We start from the raw sequence: 27,731 nt of genomic DNA, 5'->3' as shown, positions 1-27,731 counted from the left end.
GGTAACTCATTCCAGTGTTTCACCACCGTCATAGTGAAAAAGTTTTTCCTAATATCCAACCTAAACCTCCCCCACTGCAACTTAAGACCATTACTCCTCGTTCTGTCATCTGCTACCACTGAGAACAGTCTAGATCCATCCTCTTTGGAACCCCCTTTCAGGTAGTTGAAAGCAGCTATCAAATCCCCCCTCATTCTTCTCTTCCGCAGACTAAACAATCCCAGTTCCCCTCTCCTCATAAGTCATGTGTTCCAGTCCCCTAATCATTTTTGTTGCCCTCCGCTGGACATTTTCCAATTTTTCCACATCCTTCTTGTAGTGTGGGGCCCAAAGCTGGACACAGTACTCCAGATGAGGCCTCACCAATGTCAAATAGAGGGGAATGATCACGGCCCTCGATCTGCTGGCAATGCCCCTACTTATACAGGCCAAAATGCCATTGGCCTTCTTGGCAACAAGGGCACACTGTTGACTCATATCCAGCTTCTCGTCCACTGTAACCCCTAGGTCTTTTTCTGCAGAACTGCTGCCGAGCCATTCTGTCCCTAGTCTGTAGCGGTGCATGGCGTTCTTCCTTCCTAAGTGCAGGACTCTGCACTTGTCCTTGTTGAACCTCAGCAGATTTCTTTTGGCCCAATCCTCTAATTTGTCTAGGTTCCTCTGTATCCTATCCCTACCCTCCAGCGTATCTACCTCTCCTCCCAGTTTAGTGTCATCTGCAAACTTGCTGAGGGTGCAATCCACGTTAATGAAGATATTGAACAAAACCGGCCCAAGGTCCGACCCTTGGGGCACTCCACTTGATACCAGCTGCTAACTAGACATGGAGCCATTGATCACTACCCGTTGAGCCTGACAATCTATCCAGCTTTCTATCCACCTTATCTTCCATTTATCCAGCCCATACTTCTTTAACTTACTGGCAAGAATACTGGGGGAGACCATGTGAAAAGCTTTGCTAAAGTTAAGGAAAAACACGTCCACTGCTTTCCCCTCATCCACAGAGCCAGTTATCTCGTCATAGAAGGCAATTAGATTAGTCAGGCATGACTTGCCCTTGGTGAATCCATGCTGACTGTTCCTGATCACTTTTCTCTCCTCTAGGTGCTTCAGAATTGATTCCTTGAGGACTTGCTCCTTGATTTTTCCAGGGACTGAGGTGAGGCTGACTGGCCTATAGTTCCCCAGATCCTCCTTCTTCCCTTTTTTTAAAGAAGGGCACTACATTAGCCTTTTTCCAGTCATCTGGGACCTCCCCCGATCACCATGAGTTTTCAAAGATAATGGCCAATGGCTCTGCAATCACATCCGCCAGCTCCTTCAGCACTCTCGGATGCAGCGCATCCGGCCCTGTCACGGTTCCTCCCCCACTCTGAACTCTAGGGTACAGATGTGGAGACCTGCATGAAAAACCTCCTAAGCTTATCTTTTCCAGCTTAGGTCAAAACTTCTCCAAGGTACAAAATATTACACCCGTTATCCTTGGACTGGCCGCTACCACCACCAAACTAATACTGGTTACTGGGGAAGAGCTGTTTGGACGCGTCCTTCCCCCCAAAATACTTCCCAAAACCTTGCACCCCACTTCCTGGACAAGGTTTGGTAAAAAGCCTCACCAATTTGCCTAGGTGACTACAGACCCAGACCCTTGGATCTTAAGAACAATGAACAATCCTCCCAACACTTGCACCCCCCCTTTCCTGGGAAATGTTGGATAAAAAGCCTCACCAATTTGCATAGGTGACCACAGACCCAAACCCTTGGATCTGAGAACAATGAAAAAGCATTCAGTGTTTTACAAGAAGACTTTTAATAAAAAAATAGAAGTAGATAGAAATAAAGAAATCCCCCCTGTAAAATCAGGATGGTAGATATCTTACAGGGTAATTAGATTCAAAAACATAGAGAACCCCTCTAGGCAAAACCTTAAGTTACAAAAAAGATACACAGACAGAAATAGTTATTCTATTCAGCACAATTCTTTTCTCAGCCATTTAAAGAAATCATAATCTAACACATACCTAGCTAGATTACTTACTAAAAGTTCTAAGACTCCATTCCTGTTCTGTCCCCGGCCAAGACGACTACAGACAGACACAGACCCTTTGTTTCTCTCCCTCCTCCCAGCTTTTGAAAGTATCTTGTCTCCTCATTGGTCATTTTGGTCAGGTGCCAGCGAGGTTACCTTTAGCTTCTTAACCCTTTACAAGTGAGAGGAGCTTTCCCCTGGCCAGGAGGGATTTCAAAGGGGTTTACCCTTCCCTTTATATTTATGACAGGCCCCATGGACTTGTGCTCGTCAAGCTTTTCTAAATAGTCCCGAACCACTTCTTTCTTCACAGAGGGCTGGTCACCTCCTCCCCATGCTGTGCTGCCCAGTGCAGCAGTCTGGGAGCTGACCTTGTTCATGAAGACAGAGGCAAAAAAAACATTGAGTACATTAGCTTTTTTCACATCCTCTGTCACTAGGTTGCCTCCCTCATTCAGTAAGGGGCCCACCCTTTCCTTGACTTCCTTCTTGTTGCTAGCATACCTGAAGAAACCCTTCTTGTTACTCTTAACATCTCTTGCTAGCTACAACTCCAGGTGTGATTTGGCCTTCCTGATTTCACTCCTGCATGCCCGAGCAATATTTTTTTCTCTTCCCTGGTCATTTGTCCAATCTTCCACTTCTTGTAAGCTTCTCTATATAATGAAGATATTATGCTTTAATTCTTGTGCAAAATTTCATGTTAGGCACTATTATTTTTTTAATTAACTAACTAAACAATATTCTTATTCTGAAGTTTTGTCACCTCTACCCTGTTTAGTTGATACTATTACAAATGAGACAAACTCTGGAATACTTAATCATTTAACCCAAAGAACAGCTCCTGTTTAGTGCATTTGGAGACTTAGAGATATTTAATAGATTGTTGTACACTTAACTACTTTATTTTGGCTAGTGAAAATGAAGGCACTTGCAGCAGCATTTGAGAAAGAGTATGGAGCAACAGAGGAGAGTGTAAAGCTAGATAGTTGAAAAGGGAAGTAGAGAGAGAGACAAAGTCTATGAAACAAGTTGAAGCAAGTCCAGGGTGAGTTTAAAAAACAAAGATTGAAATTTTAATTGTATCCTGAAATGAATGAAAAGCAATAAAATTGTGTGGGGTGTGTAAAAGTGATAAGGAGGGGAATAATATTCTGTTTATGCCGTTGTCTGGAGAGCTGGGATTTGGGGATGTATAGAGAAAGGAGTTGTGATAGTCAAGACAGCAAGTGGAGATGAAAGTTTCAAGACATTGGAGATCTGAGAAGGGAAGGAGAGTGCAAAGTCAAGGATGATGCCAAAGTTGTGGACGTTAGCGGCAAACTGGCTGTTGGAGCCAGGGAGGGAAAGAGAGAAGTGGTTGCTTGAGAATTTTTCTCTCACTCTAGAGAAAACATTCTATTCTTTTTTTTTTTTTGGACATTTAGATTAAAAGTTGAGACAGAAATGAAAAGTTTATTGTAGAATTAACCCATGAAGGCTTCACAGGAAGTGGCAGTCAGGGATCAAAGAATACAAAGAACACAGTCTCTTTGTGGCCTCACTGAAAAATTGCAGGATTGTTCCTTACAGTACATTTTCTTCTATTTTATTCAGTCTAGGTTTTGATATCTAAAAATACTGGGCTTCCATCATTTCCCTTAGTAAATGTTTCTACTGCCAAATACATCTCCATGTTGGAATTTCCTGATATTCAGTTTGCATCTTCCTACTGTAATACAAATAATTAATAATTACAGAGGATAAACACAGTCAAACCAAATAAATAAAAACATAGGGAAGTCCAATATTTGACATGCTGCAAATAAAATCTACTCAAGTAAATATTTTAGTATGCTCACTAATAGTTTCTACAAGCTTTCCAGGTGGTTCATCCCCTAATTTTGAATTAACCAACCCTCCAGGATTGCCCTGGAGTCTCCAGGAATTAAAAATTAATCTTTCATTAAAGATTATGTCACGTGATTAAACCTCCAGGATTATGTTCATCCAAAATTGGCAACCCTAACCAAATACCTTGCATATTTTTCCTTTCCTACTCACATGTTCTGTCCTTCAGTGAGATGCTGGAATTTAAATATAAAGGTCAAACAACTAATTACATTTCTCAGTGTCTAGTTTCACTTAACTGTAGAAACACAAATATTAGTGTGAGATAATGATTAGGCATTTGTATTTCAGATTAATCTGTGTCAGTGAAATCGATTTATGTTCTTCAGATAGACATAAAGTTATACAAAATAGAACATAACCATGTTACTTAACATTTTAAAAGGTAATATTCAGGTGTGTCTGGTAGTAGTCATCTGTGTCAATTATATAAGTCACTTATTTTAGACTCAGTTATATCAAATGCTCATTGATTTTTTTGGTACATTAATTATAGTAATTTATTGAAATTACCTGTAAAAATCCTGACTCAGGAGATTATAGAACATATTAAACATGTTAAAGCAGAGTCTGAAATTTTTCCAGAGTGGACGCAATAGAATCTGAAATTAATGGGTCAGACTTAAGGGAACTGGATATTAGTGGAGTGCAGAAATCAGATGGTGGCTAGTAGGAGGCTTCTCTGAAGTTCGCTGTGTTGATGCATCCATATAGAGTTGATATTAAGTTAGGAAGGACGAGTGCTATTCAGTCTTAGAAGGCGACTGCTGCTTGTTCTACGGTCTTGAAGATAAGGAAAGAAAAGTTTTAAGTCTGATATTAGGAAAATGATATGAATAGTAAGAGCCAAATTGGTGGGCAGCTCTAAATGATATGATAAAAATAACAGTCAGTCTACATTAGCACTAGAACTAGAGGAAATTTCCCTAAAATAATCAGTGTAGACAAGAGCAAAGTGACTGTCCAATGAGTAAAATAGTACTGTGTGTAATTTGAATAATCTTAGTCTAGCACCTTGCTTTTGTTCAGTTAATCCTTCTTCAGTTATTCCTTGTCTTCTCACTGGCAAATGTAGGTCATTTATTTATTTTTTTATTTTCATTTATTATACAAGAAAGAAATGCCTATCCTGTGGTCTGGATACTTTTACCATACATGAATACAACATTTTCTGAAATCAGAAACCTCACTGCATTAGCCTCTTATAAGTGAAGCATAGTCCCAAAGCCCACTGATATTAACACTGAAATCCCAGTGGATCTTTTTTGCCATAGGCGGTCTTTGTTTCTCTATTTTACTATTGAAATTTTGGAGGCATAAGGGAAATATCTAATCAATTATATTGATAAAGCTGATAATAAAGGATTTACCGTTCACAACTGATACCCAATAGTAGTTAATGGATTTTAAATTCTAAATCTACTTAAGCTTGTGAAAATGAAAGACATTCCATATCATAGCTCAGTCAAATGGTTAACCCTTATTGATACCATTGCAATGCAAACCCAACGTCAGTGTCTCCTAGTGGCCTCACATACAGATGGAATAGGAAGGATGGCCAAATAGAACCCTATGGAAGTAACTTCAAGTGAGAAACCGCAGGGCAGATAAGCGGTCTTCAGTAAAATATGTGAAGTATGTGTTTCTGTAGCAGTTTTCTTGGTACATTTCCATTTTAAAAATTAGTTCAACAGTACCATCTTGAAGTTTTAGCATGGTACGTGCAGTAGACCTGCTTCTCCACTCCATTATATCAGTTTTATGCCTGTGCAACTTGATTTACACTGTCATACAATAGCATTGGAACAACTTTTATACTGTGGGTGCTGAAAGCTACTGAACAAAACTGTAAACCCTGTATATAATGGAAACCACTTGAAGCCAGGCGGTGCTGCTGGACGCCCCTCAGAACCCCTAGTTTCAGCACCCCTGCTGTCATAAAATTATTATAAAATGAGAAGAGAATCAGGTCTATTGTATGTAACATGGAGGAGGATTTAGTTACAGTGAACTAAAGCAACTTTACTCCTGAATGAAACCATCCACCCAGGGGTGTATGTGGAGGTTAATGCACTTTAATTTATGTGAATTAACTTCACATCTTTAGTTGATTTGCCTTAACTTTCTTGAGCGTCACCATGTAGCTAAATTCTACTAACTGAGGCTTCTACCTTTTGAATACATAGTTTCTAATTGGAAATTTGGGAGTTAACTATAAGGGATTTTTCCCTATGCTTTTAATAACTAAAAATCACAGAACTGATGTGGTTCAAATGTCCAAAAATAATTACTTTTTGGTTGAGACTCAGCATGGATAATTAGACTGGAAGAGGAATTTTAAAAAGTATAGGCCTGTGATATTACCATCTTCTACTGGCTCTGGTCAGATTACGCAGGGTAAGATAGGTCAGGCTAGAAATTGGATAAGAAACCTCCAAGGAACATTTACTGAAGATGCAGCAAAAAAAAATGTGTTGGTAATTTGGTACATTGCACTCTTCTCTTTTGGTCACAACTGTATCAGTGCTCCAGCTCGCACTACAGTCTTATTTATGAGACATGAAACTGAGGTTTTACTATTTATGGATATAACTTTTTTTTTAAAGTTGTATATGCTGGTATCATGGATACATTTTAAACTTTATTCTGAGTATGTGTACCTAAAATCTACTTACAGCACTCTTGAACATATAAGAAGATAATCTTACAATTATATAGAATTCTGCTCCATAAAGTTTCACAAGATAGCATCAGCTTCAGCATTTTCTTGTTTATCTAAAAGATACAATTTGATGATTTAAGGAATATGGGCCATGTTGGACATTGTCATAAATATAAAGGGAAGGGTAACCACCTTTCTGTATACAGTGCTATAAAATCCCTCCTGGCCAGAGGAAAAATCCTTTCACCTGTAAAGGGTTAAGAAGCTAAGGTAACCCCGCTGGCACCTACCCAAACTGGCTATTGAGGGGACAAGATTCTTTCAAATCTGGAGGGGGGGGAGGTTTTTTTCTGTCTGTGTGATACCTTTGCTGGGAACAGATCAAGGATGCAAGCCTCCAACTCCTTTAAAGTTAGTAAGTAATCTAACTAGAAAATGCATTAGGTTTTCTTTGTTTTGGCTTGTAAATTCACTGTGCTGGAGGGAATATGTATTCCTGTTTTTGTGCCTTTTTGTAACTTAAGGTTTTGCCTAGAGGGATTCTCTATGTTTTAAATCTGACTGCCTGTAAGATTATCTTCCATTCTGATCTTACAGAGTTGTTCTCTTATCTTTTTTTTTGTTCTTCTAATAAAGTTCTGATTTTGAAGAATCTGACTGGGTTTTTTTGGGTCTTAAAAATCCAAGGAGTTTGTGCTCATCTTGTTTATTCTCAAGCCTCCCCAGGAAAGGGGGTGTAAGGGCTTGGGGGGATATTTTGGGGAAATAGGAACTCCAAGTGGTCCTTCCCTGTTCTTTGTCTAAAACACTTGGTGATGGCAGCATTTTACCTAATCCAAGGGGAAAGACTTTGTGCCTTGTGGAAGTTTTAACCTAAGCTGGTAGAAATAAACTTAGGGGGTCTTTCATGCGGGTCCCCATATCTGTACCCTAGAGTTCGGAGTGGGGAAGGAACCTTGACAGAGACTTATCTTGATTTTCTTGTCTTGGTTTGTTCATATTCAGAAGTAGTTGTTTGTGGTGTTCAAGGGACAGAGGATAAATTGTCATTGGTCAATATCAAGGCATTTGAATAGCTAACGAGAAACATGGCCACAGTCAAAAGTGAGTCTGGAACTATTTTCTTGGTTGAAAGGATGGTGGATGCTTATGTAGGTCTTGGTAGGGACATAAAAAAATAAAAGGCTCCTCAGTGCTCCATAAGGGATACTTCCAGAGGGAAAACTTTTATGTGTGTTCCTACAGATGGCTTACTTATACTTGAGTTTCCTGAAAGTATCAATATTTGAGACAGCAGGCAAACTCTGACATATCACTGCATATAGTATAGGCCCATAAAATCATTCCAACCAATAAAATCATTTCAAAACTAGATACATACTGAGTATGCCCTATTTCTTCTCTTAAAGCCTCTGTAGCATAGAGAAATACTGAGAGGGCTTTCAGAGCTAACTAAGGCAAAGTAGGGGAGAGATCAACTAAATATTGCACAGAGAGGGATATGGTTAAAAATAAGCATTCTGCTTCTTGGTCTGTTGCCAGAAATATGAAGCGTTGTTTTGTTGCTCTTTAATGTTTTACTGGGGAAAAAAATGGAATCGTGGAGCGGATGTGATGGAAGAAGGCAACCGTAACAATGGAGGAAGAGTCCTGTGTAAGTTTGTGTCTCTCACCAACAGAAGTTGGTCCAATAAAAGATATTACCTTACCTACCTTGTCTTTCTAATATCCTGAGACCAACACGGCTACAACAATTCTAAAAAGGGAATGTAAACATTAAAAACAAAAACTAAAAACATTCTATTTTGGATGGTTTGTCAGTAATTCTTGGCATCTTGCCAGAAGAAAATGCCTACTTTCTCATGAAGTAGATACTCATAGTTGTACCTGTTACTGAGAGCACATTTTCAGATTGTCCTTACTGTTCATCTGTAGAACAAGTCTTGCTTAACACATACTTATTTTACCAGAAGTGGGCAAAGAAAGGGGATACAAAAAACAGTAGCTGAATTACATAACGACCATCTCAGACTTGTTTACTACCACTGGCAGTAAATAGCTAAATCAAACTAATACTGCTCTGAAAATAAATACACACATGAAAAGAAACGACGATTGAAACAACATTCGCAGTTCCACACCAGAAAGGAGGAACACAAATTTCACAAGGTTGGATGCTTCCTTGTACTTGATCCATACCTTTTTTGCTCCACATAATTGAGCTGACAATGTCCAACTAACATGTTTTTCTATTGATATTTTGATACTTCCACTTACTTGGAGTCCTGGTTAGAATTAGGAGGTACCGAAACATGGAAGTGGGGGAAATTTAAAAAGTTTTAAACACCAAAAAATAAGTGTGAGGTTAATTTGGATGGATGAGTGAAGGTTGGGATTGATTGTTTTATCCAGTCAGGTTGACCCATCCATAATTAAAATGATTCGCAATACAGTTTCAATCAAATAATCACGGGATAGAATGATAATACTTTAGAGCATAATTTTGAATTTGATTTGAATGAGAGAAGAACTGGGCCATCATTATTATTTGTTGTATTTGACTACAACATTATATCTTGGCAATGGAATGCTAATAAGATGACAGCATTGCTGGAATGTAATTCACATTAAAATATCATCAAGACAACAAGATTCAATTTTAACACACACAAAATAAAGCCTAACATTCAAATAATTACACAACTCTTTCAGTTTGACTAAAATTCTTTACAGTCCAATTTTAAAACTTTGTTTTTGCTAAGGAAAATCAATTGAAGCAAGAAAGTATCCATAACATCAGGAAGAATACCCAAATCCTAAAAATTGCAAGACCAGAAAAGACAACTTTGTACATGATTCAGTCTGATCCACCTGCTTCTGCCTTGCTTGCACTAGTGGTTCTTGAATCTTTTTGGTGCCCAAAGAATTTCCCTTTGGATTCTGTTCCACTCTCCAAATGCATTTACTGTTAAGAACTGATTCATCATACCTAACTAAACTTTTCCTTCCTTAGTGTCCAGCTGTTGCTGTTTGTTCTACCATTTTCAACACTTCGAATGGTTCCTGGCCTTCACTGATTTTGTTTCCATTTAAGGAACACCCCATGTGAACTGTTTAAAAAAGGACTTGTCATTTGGATATGATCTTCTTATTCTTTATGCTTCTGTGGGGCTGCTGCAGTCTGCTAGCCTCTTCCTGGTGATGCAACAAGTTTGTGCGTTGTATAATCAGCTTCTGGCAGTTTCTTAAAATAATGTAGCACCCTGTATCACTAAAGCAGGTTATAATTGAGAAGTTTTCTATTATGAATTTTTTGGTATAGACAAGTGGCTGCTCTATGGTAAGAACAGCATTAAAGTCACCAAAAAGGGATTATGGAAAATAAGCAAACAAATCAGTATTGGAATCAATCTGAATCAGGCATGGGATTGTAAAAATCTGTAAAAGTTTTTTCTCATTGAATGTATATTATGGTCAGGGCCTATGTGTTCTGGAACCACAATTTGCAATAGAATTCACCTCTTGACACAGAATTGTGTGCCAGAGTCTGATGTTTCATTTAAAAAAAAAGTTTCTAGCCTATATGGTTGAGCTCAGTGGGACTACAGATATATAAAAAGTTCATTGATCCTTAGATTCTAAGATCAGAAGAAATCACTGTGATCATCTAGTTCAGGGATCGGCAACCTTTGGCATGCGGCCCGCCAGGGTAAGCCCCCTGCCTGGCCAGGCCTGTTTGTTTACCTGTAACGTCCACAGGTTTGGGCGATCGCAGCTCCCACCTGCCGCAGTTTGTCGTTCCAGGCCAATAGGGGCTGCGGGAAGTGGCGGCCAGCACATCCCTTGGCCCGTGCCACTTCCCGGAGCCCCCATTGGCCTGGAACGATGAACCGGGGCCAGTAAGAGCTTCAATCGGCCGAAACTGCGGACCCGACAGGTAAACAAACCAGCCCGGCCCATCAGGGGGCTTACCCTTGCAGGCCGCGTGCCAAAGGTTGCCAAACCCTGATCTAGTTTGACTTCATGTATAGCACAGATCATAGAACTTCCCCAAAGTAATTCGTAGAGCATATATTTTAGAAAAATATCCAATCTTCATTTAATAATTGTCAGTGATGGCAAATTCAGCACAACCCTTGGTAATTTGTTTTAAATGATTAATTGCTCTCACCATTAAAACTGTATACCTTATTTCTAGTCTGAATGTGTCTAGCTTCAACTTCTAGCCATTGAATTGTGTTATATCTTTCTCTGCTAGATTTTGAAGGGACCAATATTAAATATTCCCTATGTAGGTACTTACAGACTGTAATCAAGTCACCCCATAACTGTTGCTTTGTTGAGCTAAATAGATTGAGCTTATTGAGTCTATCACTCTAAGACATGTTTTCTAATCCTTTAATCATTCCTGTGATTCTTCTGTGAACCCTGTCCAATTTATCAACATCCTTCTTAAACTGTGGGCACCAGAACTGGACACAGTATCCCAACAATGATTGATACCATTTTGGACCTGTACCACTCCTTTGCCTGATTAAAAAAAAGTTTAATGAACTTGTTTATATGTCAAATGCTGTATTTTCTTGGAATAACTAACAGACAAAGGTAGAAGAGTGAACGTTGGACAGTGGTTCAGGTACCAGCCTGGGATTCATGAGACCTGGGTTCAATTTCTCCTATGATAGATACTTCTAATGTGAATTTGGGTAAGTCATTTAGTCTCTCTGGCCCAGATTAAACGGTATTTAAGAGTTGCAGTACTCAGCATTGCGATGTCTAGCTGATTTATGAATCTAAATCTCATTTTCACAGGTATTTAGGCACTTAGGAGCCAAAATCTCATTGGCAGTTGAAGAGATTTAAGTGCCCAAATCCTTTTTGAAAATGAGATTTAGGCACCTGAATCAGTTAGGCATTGCAACAATGAGCACAGCAATGCCTAAATACCTTTTAAAATCTGGCATCTGGGCCTTAGTTTGCCATCTGTAAAATTGAGGTAATAGTACTTTCTTACCTTACAGTGGTGTTGCTAGCATAAAAATAAATTAAAGATTGTGAGATGCTCAGATACTGTGGCAATGGTGGCCATACAAGTATGTTAGGTAGATATTATAAAAGTACATATACATTTCTGCAATGGTGGCCATACAAGTATGTTAGGTCGATAAATAGAAGTACATATACATTTCTTTTGTGTGTATTCCCTTTAGATGTCACTGTTACATGTTTTTCTCAAAAAAAATAATTTCTACTATTTCATAACTTTTATAGAAGACATGAGCATATTTTTTGTTTTGCCAGTATTGTGCATTAAGCCTGCCAATATATAATGGGTTTGGTCAGTGCTTAGTTTATAATGAAAGAGATGCTGGGGCTCAAGCAATTTTATTTACTTTCAAGCCCTGGCACAAATTAAGTACTGGGTTTGGTGTTCCTATCTGCTGTAAAATGTGGAGGATAACAAATAGAATTGAAAAAGGAATAGACATTTTTCAAGATCAGTGAAAAGGGCTGCAGGGCAAATGTAGCATTCTAACAGGGCCCACTCCTGTGGCCTGAAGCAGGAGTTGAGGATACTCATCCCCTTGCAGGAGGTGCCCGACCCCTCAAAGGAAAGCACCCTCAATTACCCTAGGAAAAGGAGAAACAATGTTTTACAAGGAGGGAAATAAGATCCGAGAAAAGACCCAGAAATGGAGAAATCCCAGATTCGGTACTGTTACCTGATTTATGTATGAAATGTCGATTGTACAGTAACGTGAACAGTATATACTGGCCGTGCCCTATTTTGGAACTATAGAAGACTGGTGAACCATAAAGAAGCCAAAACAATTACTATAATAAAACTGTGTCAGATGGTAATATCTGAAAGATGACGTTAAAAAAATCTCTAGTGATTCTTGTAATGGGACAGTCAGCCTTTGGTTTGAAGCCTTTTTAATTTTTGGCTCACCATACATTGGATCAGAGAGAGAGACGTGACACAATCAGAAACTTTGTGTTAATTCTGGATTTTTCTTGTTTACAGGACAGCATAATTATTTATGTGCTGGAAGGAATGACTGCATAGTTGATAAGATTCGTAGGAAGAACTGTCCAGCATGTCGCTTGAGGAAGTGCTGTCAAGCTGGCATGGTCCTTGGAGGTAAGATTCTTGTAAAGCCTGGATTCAGAAAAATAACCAATCAGGAACTTTACTGCAATCCATTTAGTGTAAATATTACTACTTTGGAACTTCAATGACTTAAATAAAGGACATTAAGTTAAGGAAAATATATTTCTAGAGGGATAATTTGTCTGGGTATTTTAAATAGTTTTAAACTCATTTTAAATTCTTCTGAATAAAAACACCTTCAAATGAATTCTCTTTCTGGAGCAAAGTTTGTCTTGTATTGCATATACATAGGTGGCTCACTAACATGGACTGATCTTGCAGGCTTTTATTTGTTTTTATTTTATTTTTTTGGAGTTGGAGAACTTGTTTTAGGAAATAAGTGGGAATTGAAAATAAAGTAGTTCACTCTCTGTGTCTCTATCCACCTTTCGTCTGGGTGGATGGCAGCAGCATTCTGTCCTTCTGCTTTAGTGAGTAGGGAGAGGGCTTGTTAGCTCTGGCCCTACATGGACTGGATACTGAGAGCTGAGAACTCCAGTCTGCCCTGGTATATAGTAATAAAACAGAGAGGTTGGTATAGACAGCATTCTGCTTTTTCTGGGTAACTGCAAGCAAAGCCAGTGGAAAGCTGAACACTGCTTCAGCAGACCCACAGCCTGGGAGCCACTGCCTTATAGGGAGACAGTCCAGTCACACGGTAAGTTTTGGAGTGCTTACATGCAGAAAGGACAGATACATATCCCTGTATTTTTCAAACTGCTGATGTAGCATTTTAGACGGTAACTCCCATTAACCGTGCACAGCTTTTGAAAATGTATGGCTAAGATGATAAGAAAAGAGCTATTCGAGGATGGTAGAATGGAGAAAAATGGATAAACCCGAATAATAGAAGAGAATTAAAACAATAATTTTAAAAATACAAAGAAAGAAGAGACAGAATAAACTAGTATGTCTTGAATGGCATTCATTTAGAGCTGTAGAACCTATTAGATTTTTTTTTAACTAACTTGTTTCAGCTGGAAAAAAATCAAGATTACACTGTGGGTGGTAGATATTTAGGGCATAGGGCTCTATGTGTCACCTTTACATCTGCACATGAAGGGGAGAAGGAGCTTGTACCCACATATGGGGCTTGGGATTAGGGGTATGGAAGGGAAATTGCCATTTACAGTATGCTTCCCTATCTCCAATTCCCACTGAAGACCCTCTGGGGTTTAGGCTTTGCAAAGTTGGGTGGATGGGGGTGGAGAAACTGCCTGGGTTATTCGGGATTCTGCATCTACTCTGTAAACAAACACCACACAAAAAAAAAGCTAAAATATCTAGATGGACTAAGACACTGTTTCCTCTTGGTTTCCTCTTTAAAAATTGGATGTTTGTCTCCTCCCTTTAGGGGAGCTCAGGAGCAGTGGCCACAAAGAACTGAGCTGTTCAAGAATCAGTGTGAGTTTGGCAGTACAGTGGGGGTAAAAAATATCCATGCCAAAATCTCTTGCCTCCTGTGAATACCCTGGAATCCACACTTTACAGTGGGAAACACCCAGCTTCTTCCACAGGTGTGGATATCACCCAGACTCTTTTGCATTTAGTAAAGAGGGACTATTCATATGCATAAAGTTAAGTACATGTTTATGAGTTTGCAGGCTGTGGGGTCTAAGGGCTTCTCTACATATGAAGTTACTCAGGAATAACTCCATGTGTGGACATTCTTATGCTGGAACAAGAGTGCCATGTTCCTGTTTAACTTAACTTTGAAGGGCGTAAGGGTGCAAATGGTTTGTCATGGACAGAGCAGGGGATGGCAGGAGAACATTGGGAGTGGGTGGTGTACTGCAGGTGCTTTCTCCTTTAGTCCACAAGTTGTGGCCACCTCTTGAAGCAGGGTGGCCCATGCTACAAGTGTGGCATCAGTCTCTGAACAGTTAACAGAGGATAACACAACTCATAATTTGTCTGTGCCTTTAAATAAGCGAAACTCAAAGGCAACCACTTAGTTGCAGTGCTTGAGGGCAAGGCTCTGACTGGGCACTGGGGTTCTAAGCTAGAACTGATGAGCTCCTGCACTGCCCCAGTCTCACCCAGCACTGCTCCTGGGCCCTGAGAAGAAGCTGACAAGACTGCTCGCTGGGTTGCTGGACCCCACTTGGTCACTGTCTCCTCCTGGCCCTTCTAGCCTGCTCTGAGTAGGTTTCCTTCAGCAGAAGGAAAGGAGTACTTGTGGCACCTTAGAGACTAACCAATTTATTTGAGCATAAGCTTTCGTGAGCTACAGCTCACTTCATCGGATGCATACTGTGGAAAGTGTAGAAGATCATAGAATCATAGAATCATAGAATATCAGGGTTGGAAGGGACCCCAGAAGGTCATCTAGTCCAACCCCCTGCTCGAAGCAGGACCAATTCCCAGTTAAATCATCCCAGCCAGGGCTTTGTCAAGCCTGACCTTAAAAACCTCTAAGGAAGGAGATTCTACCACCTCCCTAGGTAACGCATTCCAGTGTTTCACCACCCTCTTAGTGAAAAAGTTTTTCCTAATATCCAATCTAAACCTCCCCCACTGCAACTTGAGACCATTACTCCTCGTTCTGTCATCTGCTACCATTGAGAACAGTCTAGAGCCATCCTCTTTGGAACCCACTTTCAGGTAGTTGAAAGCAGCTATCAAATCCCCCCTCATTCTTCTCTTCTGCAGGCTAAACAATCCCAGCTCCCTCAGCCTCTCCTCATAACTCATGTGTTCCAGACCCCTAATCATTTTTGTTGCCCTTCGCTGGACTCTCTCCAATTTATCCACATCCTTCTTGAAGTGTGGGGCCCAAAACTGGACACAGTACTCCAGATGAGGCCTCACCAATGTCGAATAGAGGGGAACGATCATGTCCCTCGATCTGCTCGCTATGCCCCTACTTATACATCCCAAAATGCCATTGGCCTTCTTGGCAACAAGGGCACACTGCTGACTCATATCCAGCTTCTCGTCCACTGTCACCCTAGGTCCTTTTCCGCAGAACTGCTGCCTAGCCATTCGGTCCCTAGTCTGTAGCTGTGCATTGGGTTCTTCCGTCCTAAGTGCAGGACCCTGCACTTATCCTTATTGAACCTCATCAGATTTCTTTTGGCCCAATCCTCCAATTTGTCTAGGTCCTTCTGTATCCTATCCCTCCCCTCCAGCGTATCTACCACTCCTCCCAGTTTAGTATCATCCGCAAATTTGCTGAGAGTGCAATCCTCACCATCCTCCAGATCATTTATGAAGATATTGAACAAAACCGGCCCCAGGACCGACCCTTGGGGCACTCCACTTGATACCGGCTGCCAACTAGACATGGAGCCATTGATCACTACCCGTTGATCCCGACAATCTAGCCAGCTTTCTACCCACCTTACAGTGAATTCATCCAGCCCATACTTCCTTAACTTGCTGACAAGAATACTGTGGGAGACCGTGTCAAAAGCTTTGCTAAAGTCAATAAACAATACATCCACTGCTTTCCCTTCATCCACAGAACCAGTAATCTCATCATAAAAGGCGATTAGATTAGTCAGGCATGACCTTCCCTTGGTGAATCCATGCTGGCTGTTCCTGATCACTTTCCTCTCATGCAAGTGCTTCAGGATTGATTCTTTGAGGACCTGCTCCATGATTTTTCCAGGGACTGAGGTGAGGCTGACTGGGCTGTAGTTCCCAGGATCCTCCTTCTTCCCTTTTTTAAAGATTGGCACTACATTAGCCTTTTTCCAGTCATCCGGGACTTCCCCCGTTCGCCACGAGTTTTCAAAGATAATGGCCAATGGCTCTGCAATCACAGCCGCCAATTCCTTCAGCACTCTCGGATGCAACTCGTCCGGCCCCATGGACTTGTGCACGTCCAGCTTTTCTAAATAGTCCCTAACCACCTCTATCTCCACAGAGGGCTGGCCATCTCTTCCCCATTTTGTGATGCCCAGCGCAGCAGTCTGGGAGCTGACCTTGTTAGATCTTTTTATATACACACAAAGCATGAAAAAATACCTCCGTCCACCCCACTCTCCTGCTGGTAATAGCTTATCTAAAGTGATCACTCTCCTTACACTGTGTATGATAATCAAGTTGGGCCATTTCCAACACAAATCCAGGTTTTCTCACCCCCCCCCCACCCCTATCACCCCCCCCCACACACACACAAACCCACTCTCAGCAGGAGGTATCCAGGCACCAACACCCCCAGCTAGGGCCAGAAAAGGCCTGATAGAACCTATCACAAGGGCTTTTCAGGGCTGTCTAAATTATGCCAGAGACTGGGCTGGGCTTAAAGCCCCTGGAACCTTGTCTCCTCCTGGACTGAATTCAGTGCAGCACAGAACCTCACCCAAGGTCTTTAATGAGTACAAGTGGTCGTGGCCTCTGTTTTTATGTCTGATGAGGTTTAGATGACACCTACAGCATCCCACATGGTCCTATCATGATGAGGGTATTGAGTCTGTACTTCTCAGCAGGGAGTGTGCCACATGGTGAGTCATCAACTTCACTTTCTGCAGCATCTAGAAATTCCAGAGAGTTCTCCCATCTAAGTGCTTCTGGGAACTCGGTTTGTCGCAGGAGATCTGTCAGATCATCACAGCTTTAGGTGCCAATTGTATATAGAAAGATTAAATCTGAAGGCTTGACTTTTTCTGCACTTTGCATGTGTTTGTGGATGCTGGATTAGAAAAAAAATGCTTGGTCTTCCATTTACCTAATGCAAGTGTAAGGATTTGAAAAAAGGAATGAGACATCTGTGCTTCTTGCTGCAGATGATAAGAGCAAACGCTGTTGAAAATTCATAAATTCTAGATACTGACACATGAGAGCCTGACAAGAGGCTGTGCAATAACAATCACATTTCAAAATATAAGAAATTATAAACACAATTGAATTACAATAAGTGTTTTGTTTCCTAACCTGTATTAGACTGCTTAGCAGTCACAGCAGCTAGTCATGTTGCATTTCCAACTGACAGTAACACATTTTAGAAGAAAATGTATATTCACATAAACAGAGAATAGCTTTCATTCTTCAAAGAGATTATGCTGCTGGAAATAAATCAGGTAAAACTGACCGGCTGTAAACCTTTCCGCAAATTAACATTGTGCTTTTAAACCCACATTTTCCCATTAGTTCCCCTACCCAGGTGAACAAATCCCACGTTTGTCCGTAGTAGTATAAAGAACCTCTTTGAAAGTGTATGCTTAACCGCGGTTAAGCGTATACACTTTCAAAGAGGTTCTTTATACTACTATTCTTAATACTTTCTGCAAAAAGTTGAGAAAACAAGTACACCAATATTTTAAAATATGTAACAATCTTGTAGTTTCTTATACACTTAAATAAGTCTGCATGATTTAAACAATCCATATTCTTAGGGTGATAGTCCCTTTATCACTCTGGCATCTGTATCAATGCTGTGCCACTGCCTTCTGCTGGGGATCCATAATTCCCATGATAATTATGCGGTAAAAGTGCAATAAATAGGGTCGCAGCGCCAAAATTCACTTCATATTGAACAAAAGGGAATGCAAAGGCTAAAAATGATCTTTCCACCAAAGAAATGCAAATTCACTTTCACTTTAACATTCAAACTTATTTTCCTAACTTTTAAACCCCACTAGGTTCCTAAAAAGGGACAAGGATGAAAAAAAAATTGGGAACCCTTGAGTAATTCATATACTTATTCATACAGATACAGGAGATGGGGGCGGGGGGGGGGAGAATACTGAACATTTTCTCTTTAAAAGATATTCATAGTGCTCCTGAAAACCAGATCCCCTCAATAATAGCATAATATGAAATGTCTAGTTTATATCCTTATTTTTTACACTGACCTGAAAGTTATTTGGAACAGGTAAATAGCATTTTCAATTTTTGCAGAGGATTGGGAATCTAGTGTTTTGTAAGGCTTCAATATCATTCATAATCCTAATCTCTCTTGCGTTGTTTGTGGGCAGTAATGATAATTTAAAGAAAATGTGATAAAAATTGTTAAATGATACACTTTTGTTGCTAGTTCCAGCACTTTTTTATTATTCCCTTTGAACAAGAGTTGAGCAATGAGTGTGAATTTAGTAGATTTATGAATGTGAGTTTGGCACATTTACCCATCGATTTACATAATAGAGACAATTGAGGCTGGATTTTAGGGCCTGATCCTGCACCATTAAAATCAATGGGAGCAGCATTGGAGCCTTAATGCCAAACACACCTTTAGATTGTACCAGTACCATTACTGGCCTTAGTATTTGTTGTCTGTCTGTGGGGAAGCTGTTCCTGTGAGTCACCTTCTGTGTAAACTGGAAGCAAAACTATATGGAAGCATTCTGTGGCCATACTAAAAAGTGTACTTTTATTGGAGTTTTAAAGTTAGTACTGTATTAAATACAGTGCAGATTTGGAGCCATACATTGTCTTCAGAATCAAAACTACTTCCATCCAGTAGACTTCAATAAAAAACCCTGTGCGAGGAAAAAAGAAATTATAGATAGGAAAAATGCTTATTGAGTCATCTAGTTTGTCCTCATCTGTCACAGCAAGGTTGTTCCTCACAGTATATATTTTCTAGGGTTTTGGCCAGTCCTGTTCTACATGTGCCAAAATGAAATAGCTCCTCCATTTATTTTGGGAGATTATTCCACATTATCGCAGTTCTCAGAGTTAGGAGTTTTGAGTCCTTGCTCACCCCCGTACCCACACAGAGCCAGGTCTGTGGGGGCACATGACTCCAGCAGATCTCCCCACCCAGGAGCGCCACATAGTCCTGTTTCCCACCTGATTTCTTGGGGGAGAAATCCTTTAAGAATGTCCCAATATTCACCAGAAAGGCATATCCAGCAGTACATGGGGCCAAAGGAAAGGGGGTATAACACCTCCTTGCAGAGCCAGAACTCCAGCAATCTCCTCTCCTTTCTCAGCTGCACCAGGTGGGGTAGCTGCACCTTTACAGCTTCAGCAGCCCAATGACGTCAGCAGTTCCAGACTCTGGGGGATAGGAGATTGTTGGGTGGGCATAGCGAGCACGCGACTTCACTGCCCTAAACCATACTGACATTAGAGCATATGCTCCATAATTGCTCAGTGGAGTTTTGCTCTCTTGCGTCTGACACCTCCGGAGACCAAAGCCTCCCCCTTGTATAGCATGTGGTGCAAGGTTTCAAGAGGAGAGAGGCTTATGTAGAAACAGGACGAAAAGTACTATCAAATGGGAGTGTACTAAATCTATATAGAAAGCTCAGCCTTATATTTTTTCCAAGAGAAGGATGTTGCGCGGGAATGGCCCAAATGTTAAGGAAAAGGGGGGTTTATGGTTGGGTTATTTTTTAATGAGGATTATAAAAGCACAGAATAAATGACTGAGAGCCATCCAGTTGTGCCACTGATGGCCTGTTCCTATTATTGGTTGCCATCATCCTTTCTCTCTCTGCCCTCTATTGTTTGTTACACTCAGTTGTTGCTTTTCATTTTTAAGAAGGGTATAAGTTGTTGGGGCAGGAACCGTGTCCACCTGTGTGATTGTACGCTAGCTAGCACAAGAAAGCCCAGATGCTGGGCACAGCTATAATACACATAATTAATTTGGGCCCCAACTGGGCAAAGATCCGTAAGCACATTCCTAACTTTAAGGATATAAATTGCCCCGTTAACTGTAATGTAACTACCCATAGTGTCCTAGACTTTAAGGGCATAAGGGACCTAGATCATCTAGTCTGACCTCCTGTATATCACCAATACCAACCAGCACCAAAATCCAACTACTAAAATTAGACCGACGTTTACAGCCACTGGAGGTTAGACTGTTGTGTACCACAGGCAGAGAATAGAGGAGATCAAAGTGTACCAGTGCTCGAGTCCCCCTCTATGGCAGGGAAATGATTAGGTGGGATATTCCCAAATAATCCTGACAAGTGACCTCCACACACATGCTGCAGAGGAAGGCAAGAAGTCCCCAAGATCATTGCTAGTCTTACCTGGGGAAAAAATCCTTCCTGACCTCACATATGGTGATTAGTTAGACCCTGAGCATGTGAGCAAGAACTAGCCAGCCAAGCACCTGAAAGAGAGAGAGAGAGAGAATGCTTGATGCTACCTCAGCACTGTGTTTTTAAGTTAGGCATGTGCTTAAGTATCTTGTTGAATCAGAACCATATTTTTCCTTTCCTTAATGTCATTCCATTAACCATCAATCTAAGCAATTTTCTCACAGTTTGTTTGCAGCCTGCTATAGTGCAAAACCTCCCTTTCAGTTCTTAAACAAGCTATATATATTTAGTTCTTTTGGTCTTTCCCTGCAGCCCCTTAATCATGCATTGAAATCTTCAATGCCGACACTTAATATTGCTTAACCAACCTGAGACAGGCTACAAGACTTTACAGAGACTATGAGTATCTAATGATTCCCACTTGGTATAGACTGGCATGTATGGCTGTTTAGTCATTGGACTAAACTTACTGCTGGGAGCAGTGAGTGTAGCCTCCGCTGACAGCTATTGAGCAGCACCTTCTATTGAGTGCTACCTGTTCTTATGGTCTACTTAGCACAGGAGTGAATTGGATTGTGTGTATATTATATTAACAACACATTAGCTATGTTTTCAGAAACGAATTTCTAAGCAGTTAAATGCATCTGAATGATTTTAGAATTAATTTTGATGTGCTGTAAGTAAATAGGTCTGTAGAGTACTCACAAACTCTCTTGTAGAAACACTGCAGTCTAATTTGCATTTATAGCACCCTAAGTAATAATTCTTCTTCTTTAGTAATTAAAAAGTTAAAATACTGTGGACCTTTATATTCTGACACTTCTCCCCCTGGAGTTGTCACTCCCTCAGTTTTGTCATTAGCTTTCTGGTAACATCATTCCAGAACTGAACACATTAATTTGTCACCTCCTTGCGCTTCTGCATGCATGCCCCACATGAATGACACTTCTGCATATGTAGTACACAATCACATTTGTCTTGTGTTGTTTCTGTACTGCATTGCAAACTTATATGCAGTCTCCTGAATACGGTTGCCCCAGCTTTCTCTGACTGTTACAGCTTTCTGGATTTTTCCCTTCCACTGAATCTATGCTGCCAATTATTTTTCCAAGCTGAATCTCATTTTATTTTTTCTTGCTGATATTTTCAACCCTTCTTGATCTCTGTTATCTCTTTGTCTTCACTGCAGTTCACAGCTTGAAGTATAATATTCTTTAGCCCTTTCTGCCAGATCAGTAGCAAAGACTTTAAAAATGACCCATGTCTAACACTGATTTCTTGTTGTGCCCTACTGATAGAAAATCACCTTTCAGTTAGCTTTCAGTCCCTCTGACAGTGCTCATATGCAATTTTCAAGGTAATATTTCCTAAAACACTGAATCAAATGCTTTATTAAAATCAAGATGTATTACCTCTGCTTTGTTCCCTTAGCATATTTACAGTCTTCTGAGGTGTATAGAACTTGTTCTCTCATATGGAACCAGAGGAGCATAGTGACCTTGGAGTAAAAACCATGGTACGGTGTCAAAAATAATGAATCATTGACATTTTTCGCCTGATTACGGGTTGTGGAGAGGGTGAGGCATTAGTGTCTTATGAGAAGACTAGCTATCTAATACAGAATGCCTGGTGCACCATGGTACCTGACATGTAATCTGCTTCTATACACATGCTTAAAAGGAAAAATCAAAGTGCAGGATTATGCGCCAAAACAATGTAATGAATCTCACGTATGCATGTTAAGCATTTATCATTTAAGTCGTTTTTATTATGTTGTTGGTTTATATTCAGTAGTTGTACACAGTTCCCATGCACTATTAATGTACTGTCCAATAATGTATAATAAATTGTGGATTTGGGAACTGTGGGTACCATGAAGCTGCTGGTGTGACTGAACACCCCAATGACAGAAGCTACCAAAGGTTTGCTGACAAAATGCACACAGCTGTTATGTGTTATGATGAGTTAGTGCCAAAGTGACATTACTATTATTTATTCAGTATAGGACTAATTTGGGATGTTGGTTCATCTTAGAGCAGGAAATAATTTTAAATATTTTGTATAATACAATTTAAAAACCCATATATTGTTAAACCTCTCATTTTTTCGTGTGGCATTAAGATTTCAGCAACAGAGGCTTAATGTGGAATGACTAGCCTGAAGCAGGTGCCAAGCCTTTGCAAATGCTAATGTGCGTCTGGCAGGACTCACCCTTGCAGTTGACTGGAAAGTTCTGCAAACAGTGTGCATGCAATACTGGAGGCCACTTAACTATATTTCCAGAAACAATTATCTGCGCAATTCTGTGAATTAGTCCTTATTTTATTGCATTCTAATTCGTTAGAAGCATGTATCTTTATTCATTCACTACTGAAGATTCCCTGTGATTACAAATCCATAAATTACCATTAAGGCTTCATTTTTTTTACTCATGCCTGGCACCCTAAGAATCTGCAGGTTTATTACCTCTGCTGACCTTGTCTTCAGTTCACTTCCATGGATCCATGAAGTCATTCTTGAACTGTCAGATCTTCTCTTGCTGCTTTTTCTCCCCCTTCCACACACCCCTCACCAGCCACACACTCTTTGACTATAATTAGTTGGAAATTTCCAGCATTCTTTACAATACTAGACATCTTTGTTGTGATGTCATTTCATCTGGAGGTAATAGCATATAATCCTTTTTTCTTTATCTGGGTCAGCTGTGACCCAGGTTTGAGTGTCAGGTTTGTTTTTTTACTAAGGAGTCACTGACCAGGACTGCTTGCCTCTTCTTTTTTTTTTTTTTTTTTGCTACTATCTTTAGTGACAACTGATGTAAAACAGTTAATAGTTTTGAAGGAGGGATTTTCAAAAGCACTCATCACTGGCTTAATTGTGCTGTCATTGAAGTCATTGAGTCTAAGGACAGAAGGAACCAATGTGATCATGTACTCTGATCTCCTGCATAACAAATCAATGGGAATCTTACCACTGACTTCACTGGACTCTCTCCACTCACTCCCCAGGGAGCAGTGTTAGATCACTGCTTGAGTGCTTTTGAAAATTCCATTCCGTATATTTATGATATTAGCAGATTCTTTTCCTTGAAAAAATATTTAATATGCTTCCCTATTTGTCTTAAGCATTATATAGGATCACAAATAATGTTGTAATCTAACTTTTAACTGCACCTTTTTTGTGTGCTAAATATTCATGTACTCATTTTTATGGATGAATAATACTGAAGAATTAGAAAATTTATTTGACATTATAAAACTGATTTTGTGTTTTTAGATTAGCTATAAATATACTCACCTATACCCCCTCTAATTTGAAATCAGAGGGTTTGAATCTCCTCTCACACCAGTGTAAATCAAGAGTGACTCTTTTAACTAATGGAATTACTCTTCTGTAAAATGTGTGTAACAGAGACAAAAATCCAGCCCTAAACTAACAGAACTGTGAAATAGAATGAAAAGAAGACAAAGAGGATGGAGAGATCTCTTCCCATTGTTTATGAAAAAACACATTCCATTTATAAATTCTCAGCTTCCAGAATGATTTACTCCACTACAGACAGATGAAACATCTGGCTTAAAGTATGGCATACTGATTCCATTTCAAAGGGTAAATTAACACCTGGATATTTTAGTGGTAAGTAACTATTTGACAGTGTACTAGAAAAAGCTTTCAAAAAAACTGAAGCGTAATCCATCCAGCTAACTGTTAACCTTTCTATTACCTCTGCTCTTCCTCCTCCAACTGCAAGGTGGCCTTTGAATATTCCCGCTTGTGGTATGCCTCCATAATGGAAACATGTACATTTGTTTACTCTGCACAGCTTTCTTCACTTGACATCTAGATCTGACGCTTACTTTGGGAGGGCAGTTCTGCGTTTTTTGTTTAAATAGTACTCATAGGTCCAACTTCCTGGATGTTGTGACTAACTGGAAATGTGTAGAAGAAGAAAGGTTACTCACTAATAGTTGAAGTTCTTTTTGAGTGTTGTCTCTCTATATATACACTACCTACCACCTTCCTCATATACTGAGAGTTCCATTCTCACACTCCTGTTTTAGCAGAGAGAACTATGTCAGGTAGGAGTGGAAGTTAGACAAGTCAAAAGTCTTTTATGCATGGAAATGGGAAATAAGGAACTTCTATTTGTACTGGGGAACTATTTGCATTTTTCTGAGGGTAGAGGAAAACAATGTAAACAGTATAATCGACTCACATTCAGCAGAAATTGAATTGCAAAACCAATTGGCTCAGCCATCAGAATGTGATAGGACAGCAGGAACTGAACCAGGAAATACTTTATCAGGTTGCAGTAACATAGAATATATGGTGGGAAATTTAATGTGTATATTTTCATGTGTTTCTTTCTATTTCTTTCTCCGCTGGAACAAAACTTTAAGAATTTTCTATAAGGTTTTTGAATTATATGTAACTTGGAGTTGTAAAAGAAAAGAAAACAGAAAGAAACAATATTCCAAGGTTAAAAGTGTAATAATGTAAGAGATACTAAAAGAGTTAATCTGCTTTGTGGGAATCTGGTTTTTTTGATGTGTCATTAAATTATTTTTTTCCACAGGTCGAAAGTTTAAAAAGTTTAACAAAGTCAAAGTTGTGAGGACACTAGATATTGTTGCACTCCAGCAGCCAGTGGCCCTTCCCGATGAAAGCCAAGCTCTAACCCAAAGAATATCCTTTTCACCAAATCAAGAAATACAGTTTGTTCCCCAACTGATCAGCATCTTACAGGGCATTGAGCCAGAAGTGGTCTATGCAGGTTATGACAACACGCAGCCTGAAACCCCAAGTGCTTTGCTGACCAGTCTGAATCAGTTATGTGAGAGGCAACTCCTTTGTGTAGTCAAATGGTCTAAATCACTACCAGGTAATAATATCTTTCTATATATAGTTATGCTAATATATGTTATCAAGCTAATTATCTAAAGAGTATTTAGTCTATTTATTGGCTGTGCACTAAAACCAGGTATATACAGAAATGTAATACATAACAAATTGAATGCATAATAATTGAATCCTTAATAAAGACATTTAATTGAATATATAATAACACTGCCATTTCACCAAAAGAGTATAAAATTGGACTTTCTGTGTACCAAAGATATATTTTAATCAAACAGTAGAACCTTCTTAAGGGGATTCCACTAAATGAGCAGACACGTTTTAAAACACATGCTTTTACTTTATATTCTTTAGGTGTAAGAATATTTAAACAGACAGTATTCTTATCTTATTATACTTAGGATGATTTAAAAAAATAACATGGGAAAACCGAGAGCAACACAGTTTGGTATTATAAGACTAAGGAGATATTAGGTTTAAACAGATTAGACAAATGCTCCAATATCACTGAATATGGAAGGATCCAGTGACCAATGAAGTAGTACAGATTAAACAAATGTGCAACTTGTACCTTTTGCAGAAATTGGTTTAGTTTAAAAAACAACTATTTTTTAAAGCTGTTTTAAATGAAAAATATGTTCAGAGTTCTATGCAGTGTAGCTATAGCTGGGTCAGTCCTAGGCTATTAGAGACACAAAGTGGGTGAGGTAATATCTTCTGTTGGCGAGCGAGACCAGCTTTCAAGCCACACAGAGCTCTTCTTCAGGTACTCCCATCATCACAGAAAAATGCAAGAAGAACAGATTGTTTAGCATAAGTAGTTAGCAAATATTGTAAGGGACCATTCAAGGTAGAGTGGCCTGGTAACGCCTCTGCAATCCTAGAAATAAAAGAGGGGGCTTAGTGGGTTACAGATTGTTGCAATAAGCCATAAATCCAGTGTCTCTGTTAAGTCCATGATTTTTAGTGTCTAGCAGTTATGAATTTAAGCTCCCAGGCTCCTATTTTGAAAGTGTTGTGCAGGTTTCTTTTGAGGATGAGGTCTGATAGGTCAGATATAGAGTGATTGCTTTGTGAAAAGTGTTCAACCACAGGTAACAGGGTGTTTTTGTTTTTTTATGATTTTCTTGTGTGAGTTCATTAGAGTGTGTAGTGATCATCTGGTTTCACCCACATGGGGCATTTAATGCACTGGTTGAGGTATACCACATATTGTGATAGGCATGTGTAGAATCCATGTGTGGCTCAAAAGCTTGTCTCTTTCACCAACAGAAGTTGATCCAATAACAGATATTCCTTCACCCATCTTGTCTCTTCAGTGTTTTATGTCAGTTTTTGAGATTGCTTTGTATGGAGATATAGGAGAATATCTGGCACTTTTGCAGTTGTGTATTTATCTTGTTTCCTTGTAAATCCCATACGCTGCTTTGTTTGGAATTTAGTACTCTACACGGTTGAGATTGAGAAGTCTACAGCAGGCTCAGCATACTTGCTCATTTCAGAATGAACTCAGGCTCAACTTTCTGCTTTTCAGTGTACTCTCCCTTCCCTGCTTCCTTTTAAATAAATATTTTGATCTCCTGAACTCTCTTATACCTTCTGTAATCATTTGACATAGCTGGTAATTTAAACCTTACAGATTGTACACACTTGAAGGAATATTATACAAAAGAGGCATTCTCTGCCTGTAGACTGGCTGTAAAAACTACTGTTATATAATTCGAATATGCCAACTTTTAAAAATCTATATTCGATGCCTCAGTGAGCCACTTCCTAAACATACTTTGTTGCTAGCATTAAAACTCATGGGAACAGGGAAAAGGGATATAGTAATTATTGATCTGTGCTAAAATAATAATTATAAACAACTTCAGATCAATCCTCCCGTCACTCTTCTCACAAACCCCAAAATATCCTTTACTTCTGTAAAAAAATCTATAGTACAAATATCACCACTTTGTTGTTTCCTAAAGTACATAATCACTCATAACTGGTAACATTATATTTGATTTGATCCTTTCAGGATCAAAACCAACAAAAGGAATAATATGTGGCTCAGCATAAAAATTTGGGAGAGGTTAGCGAATCTAGTCAAATGGCTAGTGATAATTCAAATATCACAAGCCTCCTGTTGATTAGTCTCTAACTACTTAAGAAATATTACTAAACTATCCTGTAAAATTAGATACA

At 39.5% G+C, this 27,731-nt stretch overlaps 2 protein-coding genes across 3 annotated transcripts in view; one reads left to right on the top strand and one right to left on the bottom strand.

Annotated features, from left to right (window-relative positions):
- PGR (progesterone receptor) overlaps window positions 1–27,731 on the top strand; it is a 54,511-nt gene that overhangs the window by 13,067 nt on the left and 13,713 nt on the right. Inside the window, exons 3-4 of the mRNA XM_073337968.2 lie at window positions 12,610–12,726; window positions 25,261–25,566. Coding sequence (XP_073194069.2) covers window positions 12,610–12,726; window positions 25,261–25,566 — 423 coding nt within the window. The remainder of the gene's footprint in view (window positions 1–12,609; window positions 12,727–25,260; window positions 25,567–27,731) is intronic.
- Window positions 4,482–27,731, bottom strand: part of ARHGAP42 (Rho GTPase activating protein 42) — a 378,098-nt gene continuing 354,848 nt past the window's right edge. Inside the window, exon 24 of one of the 2 annotated variants that reach the window (XM_073337948.2) lies at window positions 4,482–4,702. In XM_073337948.2, the coding sequence (XP_073194049.1) occupies window positions 4,647–4,702 (56 nt within the window). In that variant the 3' untranslated portion in view covers window positions 4,482–4,646. Of the gene's footprint in view, window positions 4,703–6,642; window positions 6,695–27,731 lie in introns of those variants that run through there. The other variant, XM_078852354.1, reaches the window with a different exon arrangement.

Source organism: Lepidochelys kempii, chromosome 1 (genome assembly GCF_965140285.1).
Source record: "Lepidochelys kempii isolate rLepKem1 chromosome 1, rLepKem1.hap1, whole genome shotgun sequence".
Lineage (NCBI taxonomy): Eukaryota > Metazoa > Chordata > Testudines > Cheloniidae > Lepidochelys > Lepidochelys kempii.
Note: the sequence above shows the minus strand (reverse complement) of the source record. Positions and strands in the feature narration are given on the sequence as shown.